Source organism: Dama dama, chromosome 2 (genome assembly GCF_033118175.1).
Source record: "Dama dama isolate Ldn47 chromosome 2, ASM3311817v1, whole genome shotgun sequence".
NCBI lineage: Eukaryota > Metazoa > Chordata > Mammalia > Artiodactyla > Cervidae > Dama > Dama dama.
This window is the reverse complement of record NC_083682.1, coordinates 24,615,917-24,637,395: the sequence shown is the minus strand read 5'-3', so window position 1 is coordinate 24,637,395 and position 21,479 is coordinate 24,615,917. Positions and strand designations below refer to the sequence as shown.

The window sequence follows — 21,479 nt, the reverse complement described above, 5'->3', positions numbered from 1 at the left end:
TTGAATCAACCAACATTTTTATTAAAAGGCTTGGTTTTATAAATTTTTACATATCCATGCAAGGGAATACAACATGGATAGTTTTAAAAATGTAAATAATAAAAAAAAGTAAATAATAAATCATTGTGTAAGTTTAAGGTTTACAATGTGTTGATTTCAGATTGTAAAATGATTACCAGTGTAGCTAATACCTCTATTATGTCACATAATTATCGTTTCTCTTACTAAGAAGTAAGATCTAGTTTCTGAGCAACCTGAGGTTTCTACTGTCAACCATGCTGTGCATTAGGTCTACAAAAATGATCTACTAGCTGTAAGTTTGTATCCTTCAACACCACCTCTCCAAATTTCCTACCTCTCCTCAAGGTCAGAGCTATTAACCTCATTTTACAAGAAAACTGGTATGAGAAACATTAAAAAAATCTACAGTTTAAAACCAAGTAGTTTGGTTTTAAAGTCAATGTACTTAACAGCTGTGTGGTTTATTTAGCTTCATTTTTTCAGGGTGATTAAAGAGATTATGTTTATAATGTGTTGCGATTCACCAAGGAACTGACTGAGTGCTGAGAATTTTCAAGAAAACAACTGAATTTCATTAGGCAAACAACTCACTGGGGCACCAAGGATTATTTTCTGTTAATTTAATAATTTGGACTATAGATAAAATTTTAACATTGGTTTCCTCACCTGGAGCATGCATACACTAAGAGAAAAAAGATAGGAGCACATGTCAATAGAAAAGGAGCCAAAGGAAAGCAAGAAAATAAAAATTAAATGAAAGGAAGGGCACTAAAAGTTAACAGTGTCCAGAGAGTAACTGAGGAAGGCAAGGTCCTTTCTAGACGAGAAGACAGAGGCAGGAACAGCATTAGCCTTGATCAGATGGATCACCTACTTCTCTAGCATTGCATGAATTTCTAAGTCTGGAGTCATGTTGTTGAGGTAGGTAGCTCATACTTGATGGTCCAGCTATTGAAACAAAATGGGGCTAATGTGGAGTAAGGGTCATGACTGTGCTCAGCATTTGGTAAATAGTGGGCAACCAACAATGTTTATCATCTTTTCCCTATCTAATATTTTTTCACACTTACTCAGATACAGCATAAACCTTTATTAATACCTAGACAATACAGTGGAAGTGAGAAATAAATTTAAGGGACTAGATCTGATAGAGTACCTGAGGAACTGTGGATGGAGGTTCGTGACATTGTACAGGAGACAGGGATCAAGACCATCCCCACGGAAAAGAAATGCAAAAAAGCAAGATGGCTGTCTGAAGAGGCCTTACAAATAGCTGTGAAAAGAGAAGTGAAAAGCAAAGGAGAAAAACAAAGATAAACCCATGTGAATGCAGAGTTCCCAAGAATAGCAAGGAGAAATAAGAAAGCATTCCTCAGTGATCAATGCAAAGAAACAGAGGAAAACAAGAGAATGGGAAAGACTAGAGATCTCTTCAAGAAAATTAGAGATACCAAGGGAACATTTCATGCAAAGATGGGTTCGATAAAGGACAGAAATGGTATGGACCTAATAGAAGCAGAAGATATTAAGAAGAGGTGGCAAGAATACACAGAAGAACTGTACAAAAAAGATCTTCATGACCCAGATAATCACGATCGTATGATCACTCACCTAGGGCCAGACATCCTGGAATGTGAAGTCAGGTGGGCCTTAGAAAGCATCACTAAACAAAGCTAGTGGAGGTGACGGAATTTCAGTTGAGCTATTTCAAATCCTGAAAGATGATGCTGTGAAAGTGCTGCACTCAATATTCCAGCAAATTTGGAAAACTCAGCAGTGGCCACAGGACTGGAAAAGGTCAGTTTTCATTCCAATCCCAAAGAATGCTCAAACTACCACACAATTGCACTCATCTCACACGCTAGTAAAGTAATGCTCAAAATTCTCCAAGACAGGCTTCAGCAATATGTGAACCATGAACTTCCAGATGTTCAAGCTGGTTTTAGAAAAGGCAGAGGAACCAGAGATCAGATTACCAACATCCACTGGATCATCGAAAAAGCAAGAGAGTTCCAGAAAAATATCTATTTCTGCTTGACTATGCCAAAGCCTTTGACTGTGTAGATCACAATAAACTGTGGAAAATTCTTCAAGCGATGGGAATACCAGACCACCTGACCTGCCTCTTGAGAAACCTCTATGCAGATGGGGAAGCAACAGTTAGAACTGGACATGGAACAAGAGACTGGTTCCACATAGGAAAAGGAGGATGTTGAGGCTGTACATTGTCACTCTGCTTATTTAACTTATATGCAGAGTACATCATGAGAAACGCTGGGCTGGAAGAAGAACAAGCTGGAATTAAGATTACCGGGAGAAATATCAATAACCTCAGATATGCAGATGACACCACCCGTATGGCAGAAAGTGAAGAGGAACTAAAAAGCCTCTTGATGAAAGTGAAAGAGGAGAGTGAAAAAGTTGGTTTAAAGCTCAACATTCAGAAAACTAAGATCATGGCATCCGGTCCCATCACTTCATGCCTAGTAGATGTGGAAACAGTAGCTGACTATTTTTCTGGGCTCCACAATCACTGCAGATGGTGACTGCAGCCATGAAATTAAAAGACACTTACTCCTTGCAAGGAAAGTTATGACCAACCTAAATAGCATTAAAAAGCAGAGACATTACTTTGCCAACAAAGATTTGTCTAGTCAAGGCTATGGTTTTTCCAGTGGTTATGTATGGATGTGAGAGTTGGACTGTGAAGAAAGCTGAGCGCCGAAGAATCGATGCTCTTGACCTGTGGTGTTAGAGAAGACTCTTGGAGAGTCCCTTGGACTGCAAGGAGATCCAACCAGTCCATCCTAAAGGAGATCAGTCCTGGGTGTTCATTGGAAGGACTGACGTTGAAGCTGAAACTCCAATACTTTGGCCACCTCATGCCTAGAGTTGACTCATTGGAAAAGACCCTGATGCTGGCAGGGACTGGGGGCAGGAGGAGAAGGGGACGACAGAGGATGAGATAGCTGGATGGCATCACTGACTCGATGGACCTGAGTTTGGGTAAACTCCGGGCATTGGTGATGGACAAGGAGGCCTGACGTGCTGCGATTCATGGGGTTGCAAAGAGTCAGGACACGACTGAGCGACTGAACTGAACTAAACTGAACTGAAACAACTGCTGATAAGGGAGTTAAAAAAATTCTTGTAAAAAATGTTCTACCAACTCACAGAGGAATTTCAGTTCTCCCATGCAATCTTAATAATGAATAGTGCTATCAAAAAGCACTTTTGATAAACCACTTCAAATAACATTATTCTGTTTTACCTTCTCACAAGTAGAACATCTATACTTTAGGCAATTTTAAAATACAAATGTTGAAGACTGGGAAAAGACTATTGTCTCTTGTAAATCCTTTTACTACTACTTACCTCATCTAATGGTTTATCTTCCAAAGCTGTTAAGTCAAGTAGCGGGTTTTTCACTCCTAATGAAACCATTGTTTTTAACCCTAGAGAATCAATGAAATAAAAAGTTGATTAAGTTTTACCTTTCCCAGAAAGCAAAATAATCACTAATGGCACTGATGACTAGAGAGCAGCAGATTAAATGCTAGAGTGTGTCAGGGATAAGCAATTACCTTTCTCATCTATTTTGGCACATTCTGCAAAGAGGTCCTTTGACCCTGTATTCAGCCGGTCCCTGTGGAAATAATGGGACTGAAAGAAACGTGTCCAGAATTCCTTTTCTGTCATGTTGTGGGGAACATTTTCTGCATATTTCATTTTTACTGTGAATAAAAACCACAATAGTTACATAGTGAATTTCCAATTCTTAAAACCTCTCAAATTAGTTTAAAAACAGTCCAAGAGCAAAACCAAATTATAAAAGTATTCAACCTTACAAACAATATATAATAATTTAACTGTAACATCACTTGAGAGATTACATTAGACATTACCTTTACGAATCTTAAATTAGAAACAAAACCTTATTTTGCACCAAGAAAATTAATAAGCTTCAAGTTTCAAAGTTTTACTGGGAACATCAAGATTAAGAGGAAGACCTGAGTTTGCCTGTTTGATCATTTATATATGGACACTTTTGGTCCAAAGCACTATATTGGGTGCTGGGGAAATAAAGATCTCCATAACCCACTGGACTAACAGTTCAGCACTCCAGAAGCCTGTGTTGTCTAATAATCAAAGAGATTAAGTTAAGAGGTTAAGGTCTCTGAAGCTGGAAAGCATGAGTTTAAAATTCTAGGTCCACCAATTATTATCCAATGTGATGCTGGACAAATTACTTAATCTTTATCTTGGTTTCCTCATCTGTAACATGGGGTAATGATAACCTAATTCATAGGTACTATTTGTGACAATTAAATGTTAACACACATAAAAGCCTCAGAATAGTGTCTGACAAAGAGTAAACACTACATAATTATTATCAGAAAAATAGAAAATAACTACATTATAATGTGGTAAGACACACAGCCCTGTAGATGGAATGGGGAGGCGGAGTACATCTGTCTAAGGAAGTCAGATTTTACAGAAGTGGCAATGAAGTGATGCTTGAGGTGAATCCTAGGAGACTGAGTCCTGAGGAGTAAAGGGGCAGAAGCTGAGGAAGCCGGGAGAGAGAACAAAATGGTTTGAGAGCTTTGTGAGGTTAGAACAAGACTGGGGTAACTGCTCTCAACCTCGGCTGCACTTGCACTAGAGCTAGGATCAAACCATTTATACTTTATTTTTTTAACAACTGATTATTGATTTATTAAAAAGGTTGATTTAGGCATTGGCAATGGTGACTTCCACCTCGACTCCTGGGTCAATACTGATGGAAGTGATCTGCTTGACAATTTCAGAAGGACTGTGCAGGTCAATGAGTCGCTTGTGGATCCTCATTTGGAATCGATCCCAAGTCTTAGAACCTTCACCACAAGGAGTTTCCCTTGTAGTTATTCTCAGAGTCTTGGTAGGCATCCGAACTGATCCTTTCACTTTGAGATTCTTTTCCTTCGCGCCTCTGATCAGGTCAGCACACACCTTCTCCAGAGACTTCATGTTGCGGCTGGTGAGGGTGATCCTAATCCGGTGAATGGCCACCTCTGGCTCCATGGGAGTCTTGCTGGTGTCTTTAAAGGCCATGGCTGCGGCGCGGCTCCCTGACCGACTTGCTCCTCGGCGAGAGCGGACAGCGGTGAGTCAGGAACAAGAGCGGGCAGCAACGAGCTCCGCTGCAGCGGCGACCGCGTCTTCCTCAAAGAGGGCATTTATGCTTTAGATGATTTCTCCAAGGGAAATGATTTGTGGGTCAGAAAAGTCATTCTGCAGGCAGCATGAAGGATGATCTGAGTTAGTGCTGTAGACACTCATTTACTGATGCCTCTGGAGTATGTCAGCCTACTCAGGTTATGTTAAAGGGTAAATAAAGTTTAAGAACCACCAGTGGAAGGAATGAGAAAGTCATCATTGCCATGGATCGATGTCAGTACATTACATGCTAAGCTCTTAATATCCACCATGTCAGGCACTGGATAAAGCACTTTACATATTTTATTGTACTTTATCAGGAATAAAGGTAAGCTTTTTGTTTTTCAGATATTTCACTGAATTCATTGAAACAAATATTTTAACTATCTGAAAAAACTGATTCTTCTTACCTGCTGGATAGGTCCTAAAAATGGACTCAATGATATCAGATGTTAAATTGTATCTCAAACCATTACATCCATCTGTCTGGGGTCGGACATCAGCCTAAAATAAAGATATTTGTTAAAGAGTATTGGGCCAAGATGTCTAAGAACCCAATGGACACAGGAGAAAGGATGAGAAACAGACTCTCTGAATGAAATACAGAGACAAATCCTTTGCCTTTACTTTTGGTACAGAGACAGGTCAAATAAATCTGACCTGCTTCACATAACTTTAGTGACCAGTAAAATCTGTGTTTCTGAAAACACAACATGGTCAAACAGACACATTTAAATGTGGCCAAAGGCAGATACCTAGTGGAAATTTAACATAAAGCTTACAGTTGCCAAATATTTAACTATTTGGTTACAACATATTATCTGACTTTTTTTTTTTAAGAAAGGCCTTATTAATTCAATTCATTGTTAAGCACTCAGGAAGATGCCAAACATGTAACTGGTACTGAAATTTTTGTTAAGTGTATAAATAATGCTTTGGTTTTACCAAAGTATAGACTGAAACTCACTTTCTAATTCCATACATACAGTATTCTCAACTTTCAAGATACATTTTACGAATCGTCTTTAATTAAAAAAAATTAAAAAAAAAAAACTTTTTGATAATGCAACACAGCATGTGAGGTCTTACCTCCCAGACCAGGAACTGAACCAGTGTCCCCTGCATTGCAAGTGCAGAGTCTTAACCACTGGGCTGCCAGAGAAGTTCCCAAATTTTACTTTTTTGTAACACGATGGTCATTTTACATTTAAACTTGCATTATAGGTAAAATATTGAAATCATTAAAAAAGGGAAAAAAGATATCTGAAAGCCCTTACTTTAAAAGTATTAGGAGAAATAAGCATTAGTCCAATTGCTAGAAGATTCATTTTCAAAAGTCCATTTTAGAAGAGTGTCACGGCTACTGAAGTATCTGTTAATTTACTTTAAGGAAATACTAAATTTTACAGAAAAAATGGCATCATTAGCACATATACCAGGGTTTTTTTCCTCTTTAGATATCTAGAAGGGTCACATACCAGAAATGCTGCAGAAATGCCAACATCCTGCTTATGATTAGATGTGGAAGAACTCTCTGCTGCGTTCACATTTAAACGGTTGGCCCAGAATTCCTCGGCACTGATGACTTGACTCACAACAAGGTCTTTATAAAGCTGAAACAAAACAGGATCTTCTTGCAGCATTCTGGTGATAGAATATACCAACATATTGAACTTTTAGAATAAAACACCATTTAGGTAGCATTCTAAAAAGACCTTAGCTACACAAAACACCCAATTTTCATTTTGTGATGAATGAGCGGCAGAGGTCATTTACTTCATTTGTTAGTAATTAAAAGCAAAAAAACATTTTTGGAGGAAGAAATCCAGTACAGATAAATGGAAGGCAGTTGAAGAAGCAAAGGCTAAAGTCTTTGAGGGCTTGGATTTGGTCCTATTCATCCCTATATTCCAGGGACACAAAGGCTGTATTTGTACTGTACTGTGGTTTCTTTCATGAAAAGCTGAATGGGGAAGAGGGATTTTCTACCAACTAAGTTTTTCATGGTGATAAACACTCAGAGCTATAAGCACAGAAAGATAATTCATCTTGTCAGAAATTCTCATTATTTTAAATTTATTTATTTATTTTACCATGCCACGCCGCATGCAGGATCTTAGTTCCTGAGCAGGGATTGCACCTATGCCCCAGCAATGGAAGCATAGATTCTTAACCACTGGACTGCCAGGAAGTCCCAGAAATTCTTGTTATTTTACATGTTTTCTAAACATCTTAGTATGACTTTTTTCAGGTTTCTCATTCACAAACACACTTCTTAGTATCTTCTCTGTGACACAGAGAATTAAGGGTCCTTGGCATCTTTGAATTACAGTTTTATTCCTTATCTGATATTTGGCTTGAGGCAGTTAGTTTAACTTCTAATTCATCGCATTTGCTGAAAGCCAAAGTTAGTTAAGATGCTGAAGGACCAAACATACTGAGCACCAAATTGAGCTCCCTATGTTACACAGCTGCTTCCCACTCGCTATCTGTCACAAGACGCTGTATATAAGCTGATGCTACTTTCTCCCCTCGTCCCAGTCTCTCCTTCCCCCACTGTGTCCACAGGTTCATTCTCTACATCTGCATCTCCCTTCCTTCCCTGTAGATGGGTTCAAGAGGGAGGGAACACATGTGTAATTACAGCTGATTTGCATTGTTGTATAGCAAAAAGCAATACAACATTTTAAAGCAATTTCCCTCTAATTTAAAAAACAAACAAACCAAACACAGAGATAAAGATAACAAAGCCTGTATTTTCCTAGACTACACTATCAGAGCACAAAGGGTGAGAAATAACAAACTATTACTTGACTTCTGAGAACCTAGTGTCTCTTTAAAAGGCTGTTCTTTTCCTCCTTCACCTGTTTTTCTCTTCCAGTTCTTTATTTGCTTTCCTCTTGAATTTGGGAAGCAGTTGCTGAAGAAGGTCTTTCACTGCATCTCGCTCTTTCACTGCTGTGCTTTCATTGGAAAAATGGAAGTTAGTTGTGTCCCCTGCATGCAGGACCAGCTGAAGCTGAATTTTCGCTTTTCCTTCTGGACTGATTTTCTGGCCTAAAGAGAAGCACGAGGCTAGTGAGATTAGGAACTCTGCACTGTGCAGTCATTCAGTAAGTTACCGCTCGTCCCAAGAAGACTCAGGCTTTCTTCGGGCTTTAGCTGCCCTATTCCAATCTCGATGCTTAAGAAATCCACTCTTTTCAAATAGCTGCATATTACCAGAGCACAGTTCAACAAATTCACTGGTAACACTAAGGTTCCTTCTTTAGTATTCTTTTTATGTGGCATGTCTTACCCACTAGTCCACCTCTGGATGCTGAAGGGCTTTTGTTTCCACTCAACTGAGCAGATTTCTCTAAAGCTTTCTAAACAGCAAACTCGGGAGTCCTGAATCCACCAACAGCTGCTTCCACCTGACGTTATCATTAATAAAAATGATTTGTCATAATTCAAAAAAACTCCAAAACATAGCTCATGGCTTATTTAATAACTGCAAAGGGAAATATGTAATTTTACATTTGAGAGATCAGGCATCAACACTTAAATCAAGTGATCAAACTTAGCCACATTAAAAATGAACAATCTGACACTATGGGCTTTCTGAGGTGACAGAACAGGAAGCCAGCACCACCACTTAGGTGCTCTTCTTGCTGAAAATGTTTAACTTCAGTATAGTCAAGACTGCAGACTTGACTTTTAGTTTATAAGAAATACAGGAAATAATTAAATAAAACCTTGATCTGACATAATCAGAATGTATGATAGTCTACAAGTCCATACTCCTAAAGAAGAGATTACAGAAAACTACAACTACATACATGAACCTAGACCAGATATTGATTAAAAAAACCCCAAAAACCCCCCACAGCTATAAAAAACAATGTTTGGACAACTGGGAAAAAAAATCCCAAAGTGGTATGGATAGTTATTAAAATTTTCTTGGTGTCATAATGTCATGAACAGTCAAAGTGTATACACATATAATAAAACAAATATGGCAAAATAATAACACTTAGATAGGATATAATTACAGGTATACACTGCACCATTCCTTAAACTTTTCTGTAACTGTGACAATTTTCGAAATAAGCTGGGGCTGGAAATGTCAAAATATACTTCCATAATAGAAATCCTTTATTCTTAAAAAGTGGGCCTCATGGCTTGTCTTCTTCATGAGGGAAACAGATGAAGGGGTTTTGTCTCACTAAACGTGTGAATCATGGTAGTGTGAACACATAACTGAGAGCTCCTTGTAAAGCAATCTACTAACACTTAAATAAAGAGAAATATTTTCAATGAAGATGTTGCTTCCAAACCAACAGTTTAGATAAAATACCTTACTGCTAAAAGTAGCAATATGAAGCCATTTACACTGTTAGCCAGCCTGTTCCACTATTCTATTCCTCCAAAACAAACTATCACTCCTTTCTAGGTATCTTTTCTTAGTCATTGCTTTATTCTTGCTCTATCTTAGCTTGTGCCTCTGAGAGGCCTACTTCTGAAGTTTTTTAACTGACATAATTGCTGATTTTTACCTTAGTAATGTTATTACTGAAAACTTTCAATGGCTTCTTTCAGAAATGAGCATTCTTTCAAATATTCAACTTAAAATGAAAACCGATTTCATGCACATCTAGATTTGGGTATGTGCTCTCCTCCCAACATAGGGGATAGGCATGTTCTCTACTGCATGCTGTGAGAATCATAGGAAGTCTATATTTTGCAAAGGTATAGAGCAGGCTTCCCGTTTAAGAGAAGTGCTAATACAGGCAGTTCCTATTTCGTGAGGCTACTGAAGCCACCAATGCTAGTTTGCAAGATTATTATTAGAGACTTGGTGAGGCACTTCTCCACAGAAACAAAGTTTTAAAAGGAAGTAGTGTTGGCAGGAGAGTAGACAAAGACCAGATAGCTCAGGCAGTACTGAAATATTAAGATAATGAATTTTAAACAGTATTTCCTTTTGGAAATTAATATACTAAGTTATTTCAGGGGAGAAAGATGAAGCGCTTAGTCATTTCCAGCAGCAAATTAGAGGTAAGCCCTTCGGGGAACTGTTCACATACAAAGGACCTTTGTACACTGACCTCTCGCAAGTTGAGGACTATCTATGTTTAAAGTGTCTTATTTATTGAAATCTGCAAAGGATTTTATCTAGGAGAAGAATCTCATATCCAGGAAGATAAATGAATTCATATTAATGGTCACAGTTAAGATACCACAATTTGTCAAGGGCTTTGTTGCCCAGACTCCCCTGGGATCCCTCCTATTCAAGATCTTTTAGATAGGTGAACTGCAGAAATCCCTTTCAGAGTCAAGGTTCTAAATCTCAGGATTCACTTGGTGCCTTTAAACTTAACTATTGAGCCACAAAGTACCTTACCCTTTGGGTAATAAATTCAAAGTTAATTTAATTGGAAAAGAGAAGGGGTTTTGATGTTAGCTTTCATACTTGAAAATCATAAGAAGAATATAAATATATTATGCTCTGTATTTCTCCCATCTACACTTTATATAAAACTGAGCTTATTTTCTCAATAGATGTTGGCCACATCACCGAAGATTAGACAACTTTACTTAAATGATACAATTTTATTAAGGGCAATCTGGCATCATCTATCAAGATTTTAAATGCATGAACCATTTGAACCAGTAAGTCCACTGAAGAGGTGGATCCCATACATATGACCTACCCAAAAAGATATTAGTGCACAGGTCAATACTACAACACTGCTTTCAATAACAAAATTCTGGAAACTTCCTAAACGTCCTTCAATAGGTTAAATAAACAACTAAATCCATCCAGTGGACTATTAGGCAACTCTTAAAAAGAAAGTATGTGTGGAGAACTTCACATGAGACAGATTTACATGTGAAGTTGTATATACTCTATTATTGTAGAAAAGCAGGTGATAGAATAATATACATTCAGTGACCCCACTTTGTAATGTCAATACTACTGATTTTTTGACATTACAACAGAAAATCCACAAAGATAGTCTAAGCTGTCTCCTTATAAAATTACTAACAAAAACAACATATATCACACCTTAGTATAGCTGACTTACATTTGATATCTGCATACATATGGCTGATGGTAAATCTATCTTTGCCTTCAGGTGCCCAAGCAATTCTTTCTGCCATGAGGTACAGAGCTCCATCCTGCTTCTTCTGTCGCACCTTCTTTACAATCAACAGAACTTCTTCAGATGAAGTTGCCATGACGACTAGAAGGTGCTAAAAAAAAAGATTTCACATCTCAACTAGGGTTGGATTTGTTGATTTTGAGTCCTTTCTAAATCTAAAATGAGTAATAAGGAAAGGGAAAAAAAAGTCATTTCCCTCATTCAAAGGTGAAGTATTGCACTATTCCTTTAAAATTTAAATTCATTTTGCTCATACCACAGGCATGAATTTATACAACAATTTAAACTGACACACCTGCCAGTTTTCAAACCGTTTCTACATATGCTAATCAAAGTATTTTTGATTTATTTTTATTTTCCTCAGTTATATTCTTAAATTTTAAATGTATGATTTGACTACAAATATGTGGTCTATAACCTATTCTTGGAATTGTAAAACTTTAGAATTATACTGCTGGACAATTCAGTTCAAATTGTTTCACCTGAAAGAGCCAAGAGCCACAGGGCTTGTGCAGCCTTCCTAAAACCACTCCCAGATCTAAAAACTTGGTCTAAGTTTCTTTCTGTGTACTTAAAAATAAAACTGAAATAATTTAACACTTAACGCTTCACACACTATTTCCCACATCTTTTAACAATGAAATGTCTTCAACTGCTAGTTTCATTTGCATATGGCTAATCCATTACCTAGCAAACGTTTGCCCAACTTCTCCCCAATTCTGGGATTCTGAACCACCCAACCCAAATCCTAGCGCCTTGAGTGTGGCTATCTAGAATGAGTCTGGGTTCAGCAGGAAAGATGCCACAAGTGATGAAGTCTGCCATGGGCTGGGATGGGGAAACTGGTAGCACAAAGGGCACATATGCCATTTCTGGTGAAGTTATGACTTTAGTTTTCATCCTCAAAGCAATGACTTAAAATATAACTTAAAAAGATTTGCTCGTTCAGGTGTAAGTTATAATTTCAGAGAAGTTAACATACACAGGTGTCATAAGAATTAAATCTGAGCAAACAGAGAAGCTTTATTGTAACATTTCTTATTCACTGAGGCAGTGTAAATATTAAAAACACAAGTTAAAAAAAGACTCAAATTTTAATTTCTCTGAAGGTGATTACCTGAATTTTTATTAGCCAGATCTTCCCTTTTGTAAGTTTCCTTACAGGTTACTCCAACCCCCAAGTGGAAAAGAGTCAGTGTGAACACATTTATTCAATAGTTCTGTACTGAGCTAAGGAGTCTAGGGATTATGACAAATGTCTGCCGGTGGCAATTTCTGCTTTCAGAAAGCTTCCAGTCTAGTGAGCAAGATAGGCCTGTGAGTGTACACAAATTAGAATGTGTAAAGTTCAGGGAGATTAAAAAATGTTCTGATTTAGGACTCAGGCACTTAACTTCTTCATATAAGAGGCTTTGTCATGGATACCTTAGGGCAACTAAGAAATATACAGTTATAATTAACAAAACAACAAAATGCATAGTTCTTAGGTGTTCTGTTTGATCCATTTTGACAACCATTTATGCCCATGTACCATTACCCAAAACTAGAGAGAGAACATTTCCATCACCCTCCTAAGTTTTCTCGTGTCCCTTTCTAATCTATTCTCTTCCTCCCACCCTCCAGCAACTGTTTTGATTCCTATTATCACAGGTTAGTTTTTGTCTGTTCCAGGATTTCACTGGAAATGGAATCATGCAGCACTATGATTTTGTTTTTGGCTTTTTGAAACTCACCATATTATTACATGAATGAGTAGTTTTTTTTTTTTTTAATATGTAAGTTATTCATGAATTGGGCCTTAAATGAGGGTTTTGACAGAGAAAAGAAAATAAGCATTGTAATCAAAGGGAATGGCTTGGGGCAAAGGTTTGGAACTGGAGGACTGGGGCTAGGGTTGGTTACTAGTTTGCTCTGGATGTAGCACAAAATTCATAATGGGGATCAGTGGGATATGAAATTGAACAGTTAAGATGGAGCCAGACAATGGAAAATACCTCACTGTGTGGCTGACAACAGAAAACTTCTAAAAGACTGAAATGAGGGAGCAATCTGTATTTTAGGAAAGTAATCTGAGACAATATGAGAGAGACTGAAGAAAGGGACCAGAAGGGTTTGAAGCAGGCTGGGGGCAGTGAGAATGGAGAGGAAGAGACAAGGAGGGGTACTGAGGAAGCAGAATTAATAGATGTTGTGCTGAAGATGTCAGAGCTGCTTACACCCCACTTCTAAGCGTTACTGACATGAGTATAGTGATGCCATTTACTGAAACAGTAAGAAGAAAAAACAAGTTTGTAAGTAAAGACAAGCAATTCAGCTCTGAAAATGAGTCTGAGGTGCCGCTAAGTCATGCAGGTAAAGATAGTCTGTATTATGCAGGCATTTATAAATGCTGGAACTGAGTTTCATTAAGTCCAGTAACAAAAAAGGATTCTAAAAAATGCCCCAAGTTAATCAACTTATTTACCTGTCATTGAAAGCATTTTCCCATGCTACTTTACAACCTCCAGCTTTAATATACATCATATATGATAAACGATTAAAATTCTTAATGACATCTTTTAACTGATTTACTTATTTCATGTCCTCCTGAGATTTTGATTACTGTTGTTTAAAAAGTTTGAAAAACCATGGTTTTAAAGAAGTGTTTGTTTTTTCCCTTTTCTGGTTGTGCTGCGGCTTGTGGGATTTCAGTTCCCCGACCAGGGATCGAACCTGGGCCATCGGCAGTGAAAGCACAGGGTCCTAACCACTGGACTGCCAGGGAAGTCCCTAAAGGACTATTTAATGCCATTAAAAAAATTCCCTGGTAGGTGCTCAAAACAAGCAAAAAACCTTAGTTTGATTATATATTCTTAAATTTTAAAAAACCTATCTAAAATTTATTGAATGCTTGTAATACATGCCAGGAATTGGGCTAAATTCTTTATAGGCATTATCTCATTGAGTCCCCAGTTAACAATCCTGAGGTAGGTTCTATTATTAGTTCCATTCTGCAGATAAAGGAAACTGGGTCTAAGAAATCCAAAAGGTTTCCCAAAGCATCGAGAAGTAGAACTGGGTTTGAATCTGGGTCAGTCTGACCTTGGAGTTCCATTATGCTACTCTGCAAATAGATATGACAGGAGAGACATATACCTAATTTAGTAGTGGTTATCTATGGTGACAGGACTACACATGATTTGAATGTTCTTTTTGTTTTCTTGACTATCTACAATAAACACTGTATTTTGTAACGAGAAAAAGTTATTAAAAATGTCTTTCCAGGGACTTCCTTGGTGGTCCAGTGGTTAAGACTCTGGGTTCCCAATGCAGGGGGCCCGGATCTGATCCCTGGTCAGGGAATTAGATCCCACACAGCGCAACTAACACCCAGTGCAGTCAAGTAACTAAATACCTAAAAAAAAGTCTTTCCAAGAGTTTATGATCTATCAAACTGTATCTATAAGGTAACATGGGAAAATGTTACAGGTGGCTAGTGTGGGTAAGAATTAAAGTAACTGTTATTTTCAAGTTTTGTAATATGCATATTATTTTTATTTAGTATTAAAACTTTAACTTAGAGTAATTTTTATAACATCTATGGAACCACTAAATATTTTAACATTAATATTATAACATTAATTATTACAAAATTAAAAAAAACTTATCTATACTTTGTAAAATTAAACTGCATACCACAGGAACCATGTTTTAGGAAACATGAATTAAAATCTGAGAAAGACAGGTGGGGAGGGTGTGTGGAGGGGGATAAGCAAATAATGACAGGATAATTTTAAGTATGTCCATGTATGGAGGAAAAGCAAGGACAGTTGATAGAGAAAGTCCCCAATTAACTGGGCTTACAGACACAAGTGTTAGCTTTGGAAAAGTACAGAAAAACTTTTCTGAGATGGGTCGGTAAGGAAGAAAGATGAATGAAGACAAGGGAACTGTAAAGTGGAGGATAAATTAGATTAATAGAACTATTAGTTGGCTACTTTAAATCAATTTGGGAAAAACAAAAGGTAAAATCATTCATATTAAAATCCATTTAGAGGGAGCTTTACAAATGCATCAGAGTTAAGTTATTGAACACTGGGAATAACTAGTCGACTGTCTTACAGATAACTTGCTTGGCAAATTTCCCTGCTCATCTGCAGCACCTCTGTTAACCACAGAAGGACCAGTTTTAGGAAGTTTAACAGAACCAGTGGTACCATCCTGCAATGGTGTCTAAGATTTCTACATTTTTCTTGAAGGTGGCTCCTTGGGGAGGCAAAAGTTCTTTCTAGTAGAACTCTGTAAGAGCCACAGACTATTTTGCTTAGGAAAAATACTGATGTGGTTACATATAAATAAAGCGGCTTGCTGGAGATGTAGCTTTACTTAAAAGATTACTTTATGAAATAATCTGCCACAAGACTTCTTTAAATAGCAAAATCCTCCAGCAAAGGCATTAACTCACTTGCAGTTAAATATTTACTTGCACTGAGCCTGAACACAGTCTCCTCCCTTTCCATCAACATGCTTGTGCTCATTTTTTGGTCTCCTAAGTTTCAAAGTCACCAGGCAAGGTTTCCTGTTCTTCTCTTTACAGCACTTATCACTACTGTAATTAATTTTTAAAGTAACTCTTCAATGTCTGTCTTCTGGAAAGACTGCAAGCTTCATAAAGAAGGGCAGAGGCTGCATATGTTGTTCATGGCAATACAGGGCCCAGCAGCATATTTAAGCCCGAGGGAACAGTCCAATAAACACCTGTGACGTTTATGGAAGATCTCTGCTGTTAAAAGGGTATAATCTTGGTTAAGAAACAAGAAACCTTTGTACATACATTCTGGACTAAACTCCAGGAACTCAATTCACAGATCAGAGTACCATTTCTCACAGATTCCAATAACTGGCTTATAAGTAAACAGGGGTAAGAATAATTTGAAACTACTTGCCAGAAATCTTTAACTTTCCATTTCCTACATCCTGTATCTCTGCATTTCCATTCCCTTTCCAACGTGAGAGATAAACGGTGCAGGAAAACAAAATAGGCGACACATGAAATAAATGCCGTATCACTCTCTAAAAGGAGGATTATTATTAGAGAAAGTGCTTCTGTGTCTGCCAGCATACAAAATGGAGATCTGGAATGCTGCTTGCCCTTAGGCAAGCCTAAAAAATGTTAACAATTCAGCACTACAGGGAATAAGACCTTGGAAGTATGTAAAGAGTGACCAAAATGTACTGTTTTAAGGATAGTCACATATGTAAGAAGGACATTAAATGGAATAACTTAAGTAGCAATTTTAAGACCAACCACTTTTTCATTTTACAGCAGTGCAGGGAGAGGAAGGAGGAGGAAAATGCGACAGAGATGCAAGACAGAGGCAAGTGTATGCTTGTATTCACTAATAAATGCTACATGCTGACAACAGCAGGATACCAAAAGTGAGAGGACAGCGATCAGTTGGTAATCAAAGTGGAGAAAGGAGGAAAGAACTAAAGACACTTCTAGTAACAGTATCCATGAAGTAGAAATAGCGGGCAAAATGCTCTGACAACTTCTGATGGTGAGGGAAAAACCAGCAGCACAGAAAAGCAGGGCTAAAAGATATACAGACAGACTATAAGGAAGAAGATATAAGCCTTTAGAGCAGGAGGTATAAGCAGCAGCCACAACTGACTGAAGTTGTTCATCTGGTGCACTGATTTTAACCAATTCCTCTCTTTGCATCAACCTTCCTAGTATTTTTAAACAGCTCTCTCTGCACTTGTGTGGATTTTTTTCCCCACATGAGCACTACCATACAGATTTATTATTAATATCACCCAGAAGAGACTCAAATCTTTCAATCTGCCGCACTGCTAAGTGTTGGCTGAGAGTAGCAGAACAGGTTTAATGGCTCCAAATTATCTCCCTCTTTTCCAAACCAGGGATTTTGGTCTGCTAAAAGGTACAAAATTCCTTCTAGAGTCTAGTCCTTTTGTATGCCGTAAGCCTGAGGTTACCCTCCCCTCTGCTGTGACCTCCATCTCATTTTTCTACCTTTGATTTTTCAAAATCTACCTTAGGGTTGGCAACCTTGCTTTAGTTACCAAAGTCGAGTTCAGTGATTTTCAAGCTGTGTTCCAAGAGGGGAGGCTGAGTGGGTAGGATGGGTGCTCCCAAATGCAATTCCACCATGGCATGCTGCTTTATACGTCTGGGGTTTCTGGTAAGAATTCACGAGGAAAAATTGTTCCACTTCCTTATGGAGTCAGTACTTACTGCAAGGTATACTTTAAACCACACAGTTTTGGTATGTTTTTAAAACTGGGTCTGCTAATGGGCAAAAGGTTAAGTTTTTATCTCTTTCCTCCCGGCCCCTCCCCCCCATTTTATAGACCCTAAAACAGGTGTTTAAGAGTCAACCGAAAACACTTCCTTACACAATTTAGCCTTGGAGAATTTCTAAAATAAATTATATATTTCCATGTGTTGGTGCTTAAACATGATCAAGTTGGGCATAGATCAAAACTTGGTGTGTGAGTGGCGGGGGTGGGGTGAACTGGCACAGGTGTTAAGGTCGTTTTAAGAGGGACAGGATTGACAAGCGAAGCAAAAGGTGTGTGGAACTAAGATGAAAGCTTTTCCCTTACAGAAACCGAAAGGCTCAATAGCACATTCTCTAACGGGAAGGGCTCCTCAGCCAGAGAGAGGCTTCCACGTCCTTCACCCTCATGAGCCAAGTCTCATCCCAGCTTAGGGTACATCTTTTGAGTCCCTGCTTTCAGTGGAGGGGTTGGCTTTCTATAGACAAGCAGATTACGGGTCGCCTCTTCCTCTATTCAGAATAATAAAGGGCTAACCGAGACAGCAGAACTGGGAATTGCAGCAACGGCGACAGGGATACAGGAAAAAGGGGCAGATTCCGTGCCGTCCTGCGGCCCCCAGGCCTGTCAGCTCATCACCCACCCGTCCACCCCCATTTTTCGGTCTAAACTTACCAGGTGGGAGACGGCCCTGGGCAGGGAGTAAGTTACTGCGCTGGGTCGAGTCGAGTTTCGCTGAGCTTCTTAAAGATGCTGCGGGAAAGAGGCTGAAACCCAGTAGCCGCCGCCGCCGCCACCGCCTCTGTTACCAGGGGGTCTCGCCTCCATCGCTGGCTGCGAGAACTCTGAGGGCACGTGACCGGAAGTACCAAGGCGGGCCGGCGGGGCACGTGACCCCAGAGCGCGGCCGCCATGACACCTTCCGCTAGTTCCCTCCCTCCTCCACCGGTGCCCGCCTGTTTCATTTATTCTCGCCGGCTTTAGGCGGTGAAAGGTCCCAGGAACTTGGCTGTCTCACCCCTTTGGCCTAGGGCTCCTCCGGTCCCGTTCGGCGCTGCGTCTTCGGCAAGCAGCAGGCAGGCCGCAGAGAGCGTAATCGCGACCGCGGCCGGAGGGGGAGGGACCACGCGCAAGCAGGGCGTAACCCATCACGTGACGAGGAAGTACCGTTAACAGCTTTGTCCCGGCGTCCCCGGCGCTCCGGGATGACGTACGCCTGGGAGGGGAGGAGTAGGAGGGAAGAGTGAAGCTCAGGTGCGGCTCTTAGCGCGCGGTGAGTGTGCGGGCGCGTAACCGGGAGAGAGGCTGTGGCCCACAGAAAGTTGGGGGCTGCTGGCCTAGAGGTGGGGGAGAGGGGCTGAGGTCTACAGGCTGTGAGCCTGGCTTTGAAAACTTGATTATCGAGGCTTCTTTCAAGAGATCTGAATGTAGTATTAAAGTTAACTGGTGTTAAGTTAGGAGTTCCGCTAGGCAGGGAGCTTGTGGTCAGAGGTCTGCAATGATGCGTGCGAAGCATGTTGAGTGCATGAGTGAGTGAGTCGCCATTTCTTGGTCTAAAGTAGAGAGGAGTTCTCTATTGGGTGGTTGTTCAGTCACTCAGTCGTGTCCGACTTTGCGACCCCATGGGCTGCAGCACGCCAGGCTTCGCTGCCCTCCACTGTGTCCCAGAGTTAGCTCAAACTCATGTCCCTTGAGTCAGTGATGCTATCCAACCTTCTCATCCTCTGTCGCCCCTTCTCCTGCCCTCAGTCTTTCCCAGGATCAGGGTCTTTTCCCAAGAGTCGGCTCTTCGCATCAGGTGGCCAAGGTATTGGAGCTTCAGCTTCAGCATCACTCCTTCTAAAGAATACTTAGGGTTGATTTCCTTTAGGATTGACTGGTTTGATCTCCTCGCTGTCCAATGGACTCTCAAGAGTGTTTTCCAGCACCACAGTTCGAAAGGCATCAGTTCTTTGGCGTTCAGCCTTCTTTATAGAAAGATCCCATTATGAGGGAATCCCCAACTTCCTCTTGGCATAATATCTTTAATTTTTCTTCCTTTTTTCTCTCTTGCCTCTTCTTCCTTTCACTAGGTAGTGGGGAAAAGAGAACGCTGTGATTTGCATTAGGTGTTCACACAGCGAACACTGGTTCAGTAAAATGAGTAGTAGGCCAAGAGAAGAACCTTTTTTTTGATCATACTGCTCTTTTATGTTGCCATCAAGCAATAAGGGAAATGAAAAGGTAATTACATTTGGACTCAGGATTAGTGGGTTTTAGTCTCACCTCTGCTTATGAGCTCTGTGACCTTTAGTAAACCAACTCTTCAGAAGGTTTTTTCATTGGCTTTGGTAAGCATTTATGGCCACCCTCTGCTTAGTGTTTTGCTAGGCTAACTGTGACAGAAGTAATAGTTAAACTCAGTTTTGTGGAGAGACGGGTCTTTTCTGTGGAGGAAGAGTCCAGAAACAGCATATATTAAACCATGGAGGCACAGAAAGTTTATAGAATGAAAGATTTGTACACAGATTCTTGTTGTTACGAATTTACTTTAAAGTCTTGAATGCATATATGTGCATGACTAAATCACTTTGCTGTACACTTGAAACTGACAGCATTGTAATTTAACTGTATGTACCTCAAGAAAAAGTCTTGTTCAGAAAAATTTCAAACACAAAGATAAACAGGATAGTATAATGAACCCTCATGTATATCTAACCAAACTTTAACAAGTATCAACATTCTACTGTTCTTGTTTGAACAGCTTAAAAATTTCTGGGTACTTTTTATATCCATTGTTGAATTTGATTAATAGCAGCTTTCAATTTGAGCTCGATTCTACTGTATCTAGGTACTGGCTGATGTTGTTTACTTGCTAAGTTGTCTCCAACTCTTTTGCAACTCCATGGATAACAGCTCGCCAAGCGCCTCTATTCATGGGATTTCCCAGGCAAGAATATTGGAGTGGGTTGCCGTTTCCTTCTCCAGGAGATCTCCCCAACCCAAGGATCGAATCTGTGTCTCCTGCATTCGCAGGTGTATTCTTTACCACTAAGTCACCAGGGAAGCCCAGGTACTAGCTAGGAAGATTATATTAATTTTGTTTGAAAATTTCTTTGGGTGTTAGTTAGCTTCTTGCTCTGTTGAATCAGAAGTGTGACATGGCTACTTAAAAACATACCTGGAAAAAAAAAAAACAACAAAAAACTGCCTCTGATACTATTTTAGGATGTAATATAGAAACTTAGTGTCCAGATCAAGGAAGTTAGTGTTTCTACTCTATTCTGGTTATCAAGCTACTGAAGAGTTTTCTGTTCAGTTCTGGACAGGACATGTTCAGGCAAACTAAAGGTCCTGTGTGGAAGGCTTATCAGAACTGAGAGGAATTTGGAAATTGTCAGGTCAGAATGATTGAAGAACTGGTGGTGGTAAATTTTTTGGAGACCTCATGACATTTTTCAAATACTGAAGGACTGTTTTGTAAGGAGTAAACATTTCCTTGGGCTTCCCAGGAGGCACTTGTGGTAAAGAACCTGCCTATCAATGCAGGAGACACAGGTTTGATCCCTGGGTCAGGAAGATGCCCTGGAGGAGGGCATGCAGCACACTCCAGTACTCTTGCCTGGAGAATCCCACAGATAGAAGAGCCTGGAGGGCTACAGTCCATAGGGTTGCAATGAGTCAGACACGACTGAAGCGACTTAGCACGCATGCAGACATTTTCTTAAACTGTAGAAGCCACAGTTGGGAATAAAAGCTCCAAGTCATCAGGTTTCAGCCCAGTAGTGAAGAAGTACCTTATAATGGTGTGAGCTGTGGAGGAGTGGGCTGTGCAGCCCACTTTACAAT

The 21,479-nt window shown here is 39.6% G+C and overlaps 3 protein-coding genes across 6 annotated transcripts in view; 1 reads left to right on the top strand and 2 right to left on the bottom strand.

The window, feature by feature from the left end:
* The window catches only part of GTF2H1 (general transcription factor IIH subunit 1), a 31,902-nt gene extending 13,383 nt beyond the window's left edge, over window positions 1-18,519 (bottom strand). Inside the window, exons 1-7 of the mRNA XM_061167815.1 lie at window positions 18,327-18,519; window positions 11,292-11,460; window positions 8,085-8,277; window positions 6,699-6,864; window positions 5,631-5,724; window positions 3,606-3,755; window positions 3,397-3,476 (exon numbers count right to left, since the gene is read on the bottom strand). Coding sequence (XP_061023798.1) covers window positions 3,397-3,476; window positions 3,606-3,755; window positions 5,631-5,724; window positions 6,699-6,864; window positions 8,085-8,277; window positions 11,292-11,445 — 837 coding nt within the window. The 5' untranslated portion in view covers window positions 11,446-11,460; window positions 18,327-18,519. The remainder of the gene's footprint in view (window positions 1-3,396; window positions 3,477-3,605; window positions 3,756-5,630; window positions 5,725-6,698; window positions 6,865-8,084; window positions 8,278-11,291; window positions 11,461-18,326) is intronic.
* Window positions 3,940-5,624, bottom strand: LOC133073814 (small ribosomal subunit protein uS10-like). Its single transcript, XM_061167821.1, has one exon. The coding sequence runs from the start codon at window positions 5,113-5,115 to the stop codon at window positions 4,756-4,758; it is 360 nt and encodes a 119-aa protein (XP_061023804.1). The 5' UTR covers window positions 5,116-5,624; the 3' UTR covers window positions 3,940-4,755.
* Window positions 18,520-18,795: 276 nt separating the features above from the next.
* HPS5 (HPS5 biogenesis of lysosomal organelles complex 2 subunit 2) overlaps window positions 18,796-21,479 on the top strand; it is a 41,132-nt gene continuing 38,448 nt past the window's right edge. For 3 of the 4 annotated variants that reach the window (XM_061167804.1, XM_061167795.1, XM_061167758.1), the window contains exon 1: window positions 18,812-18,924. The gene's annotated coding sequence lies outside the window, so the exon portion shown is untranslated. Of the gene's footprint in view, window positions 18,925-21,479 lie in introns of all 4 variants that reach the window. The other variant, XM_061167767.1, reaches the window with a different exon arrangement.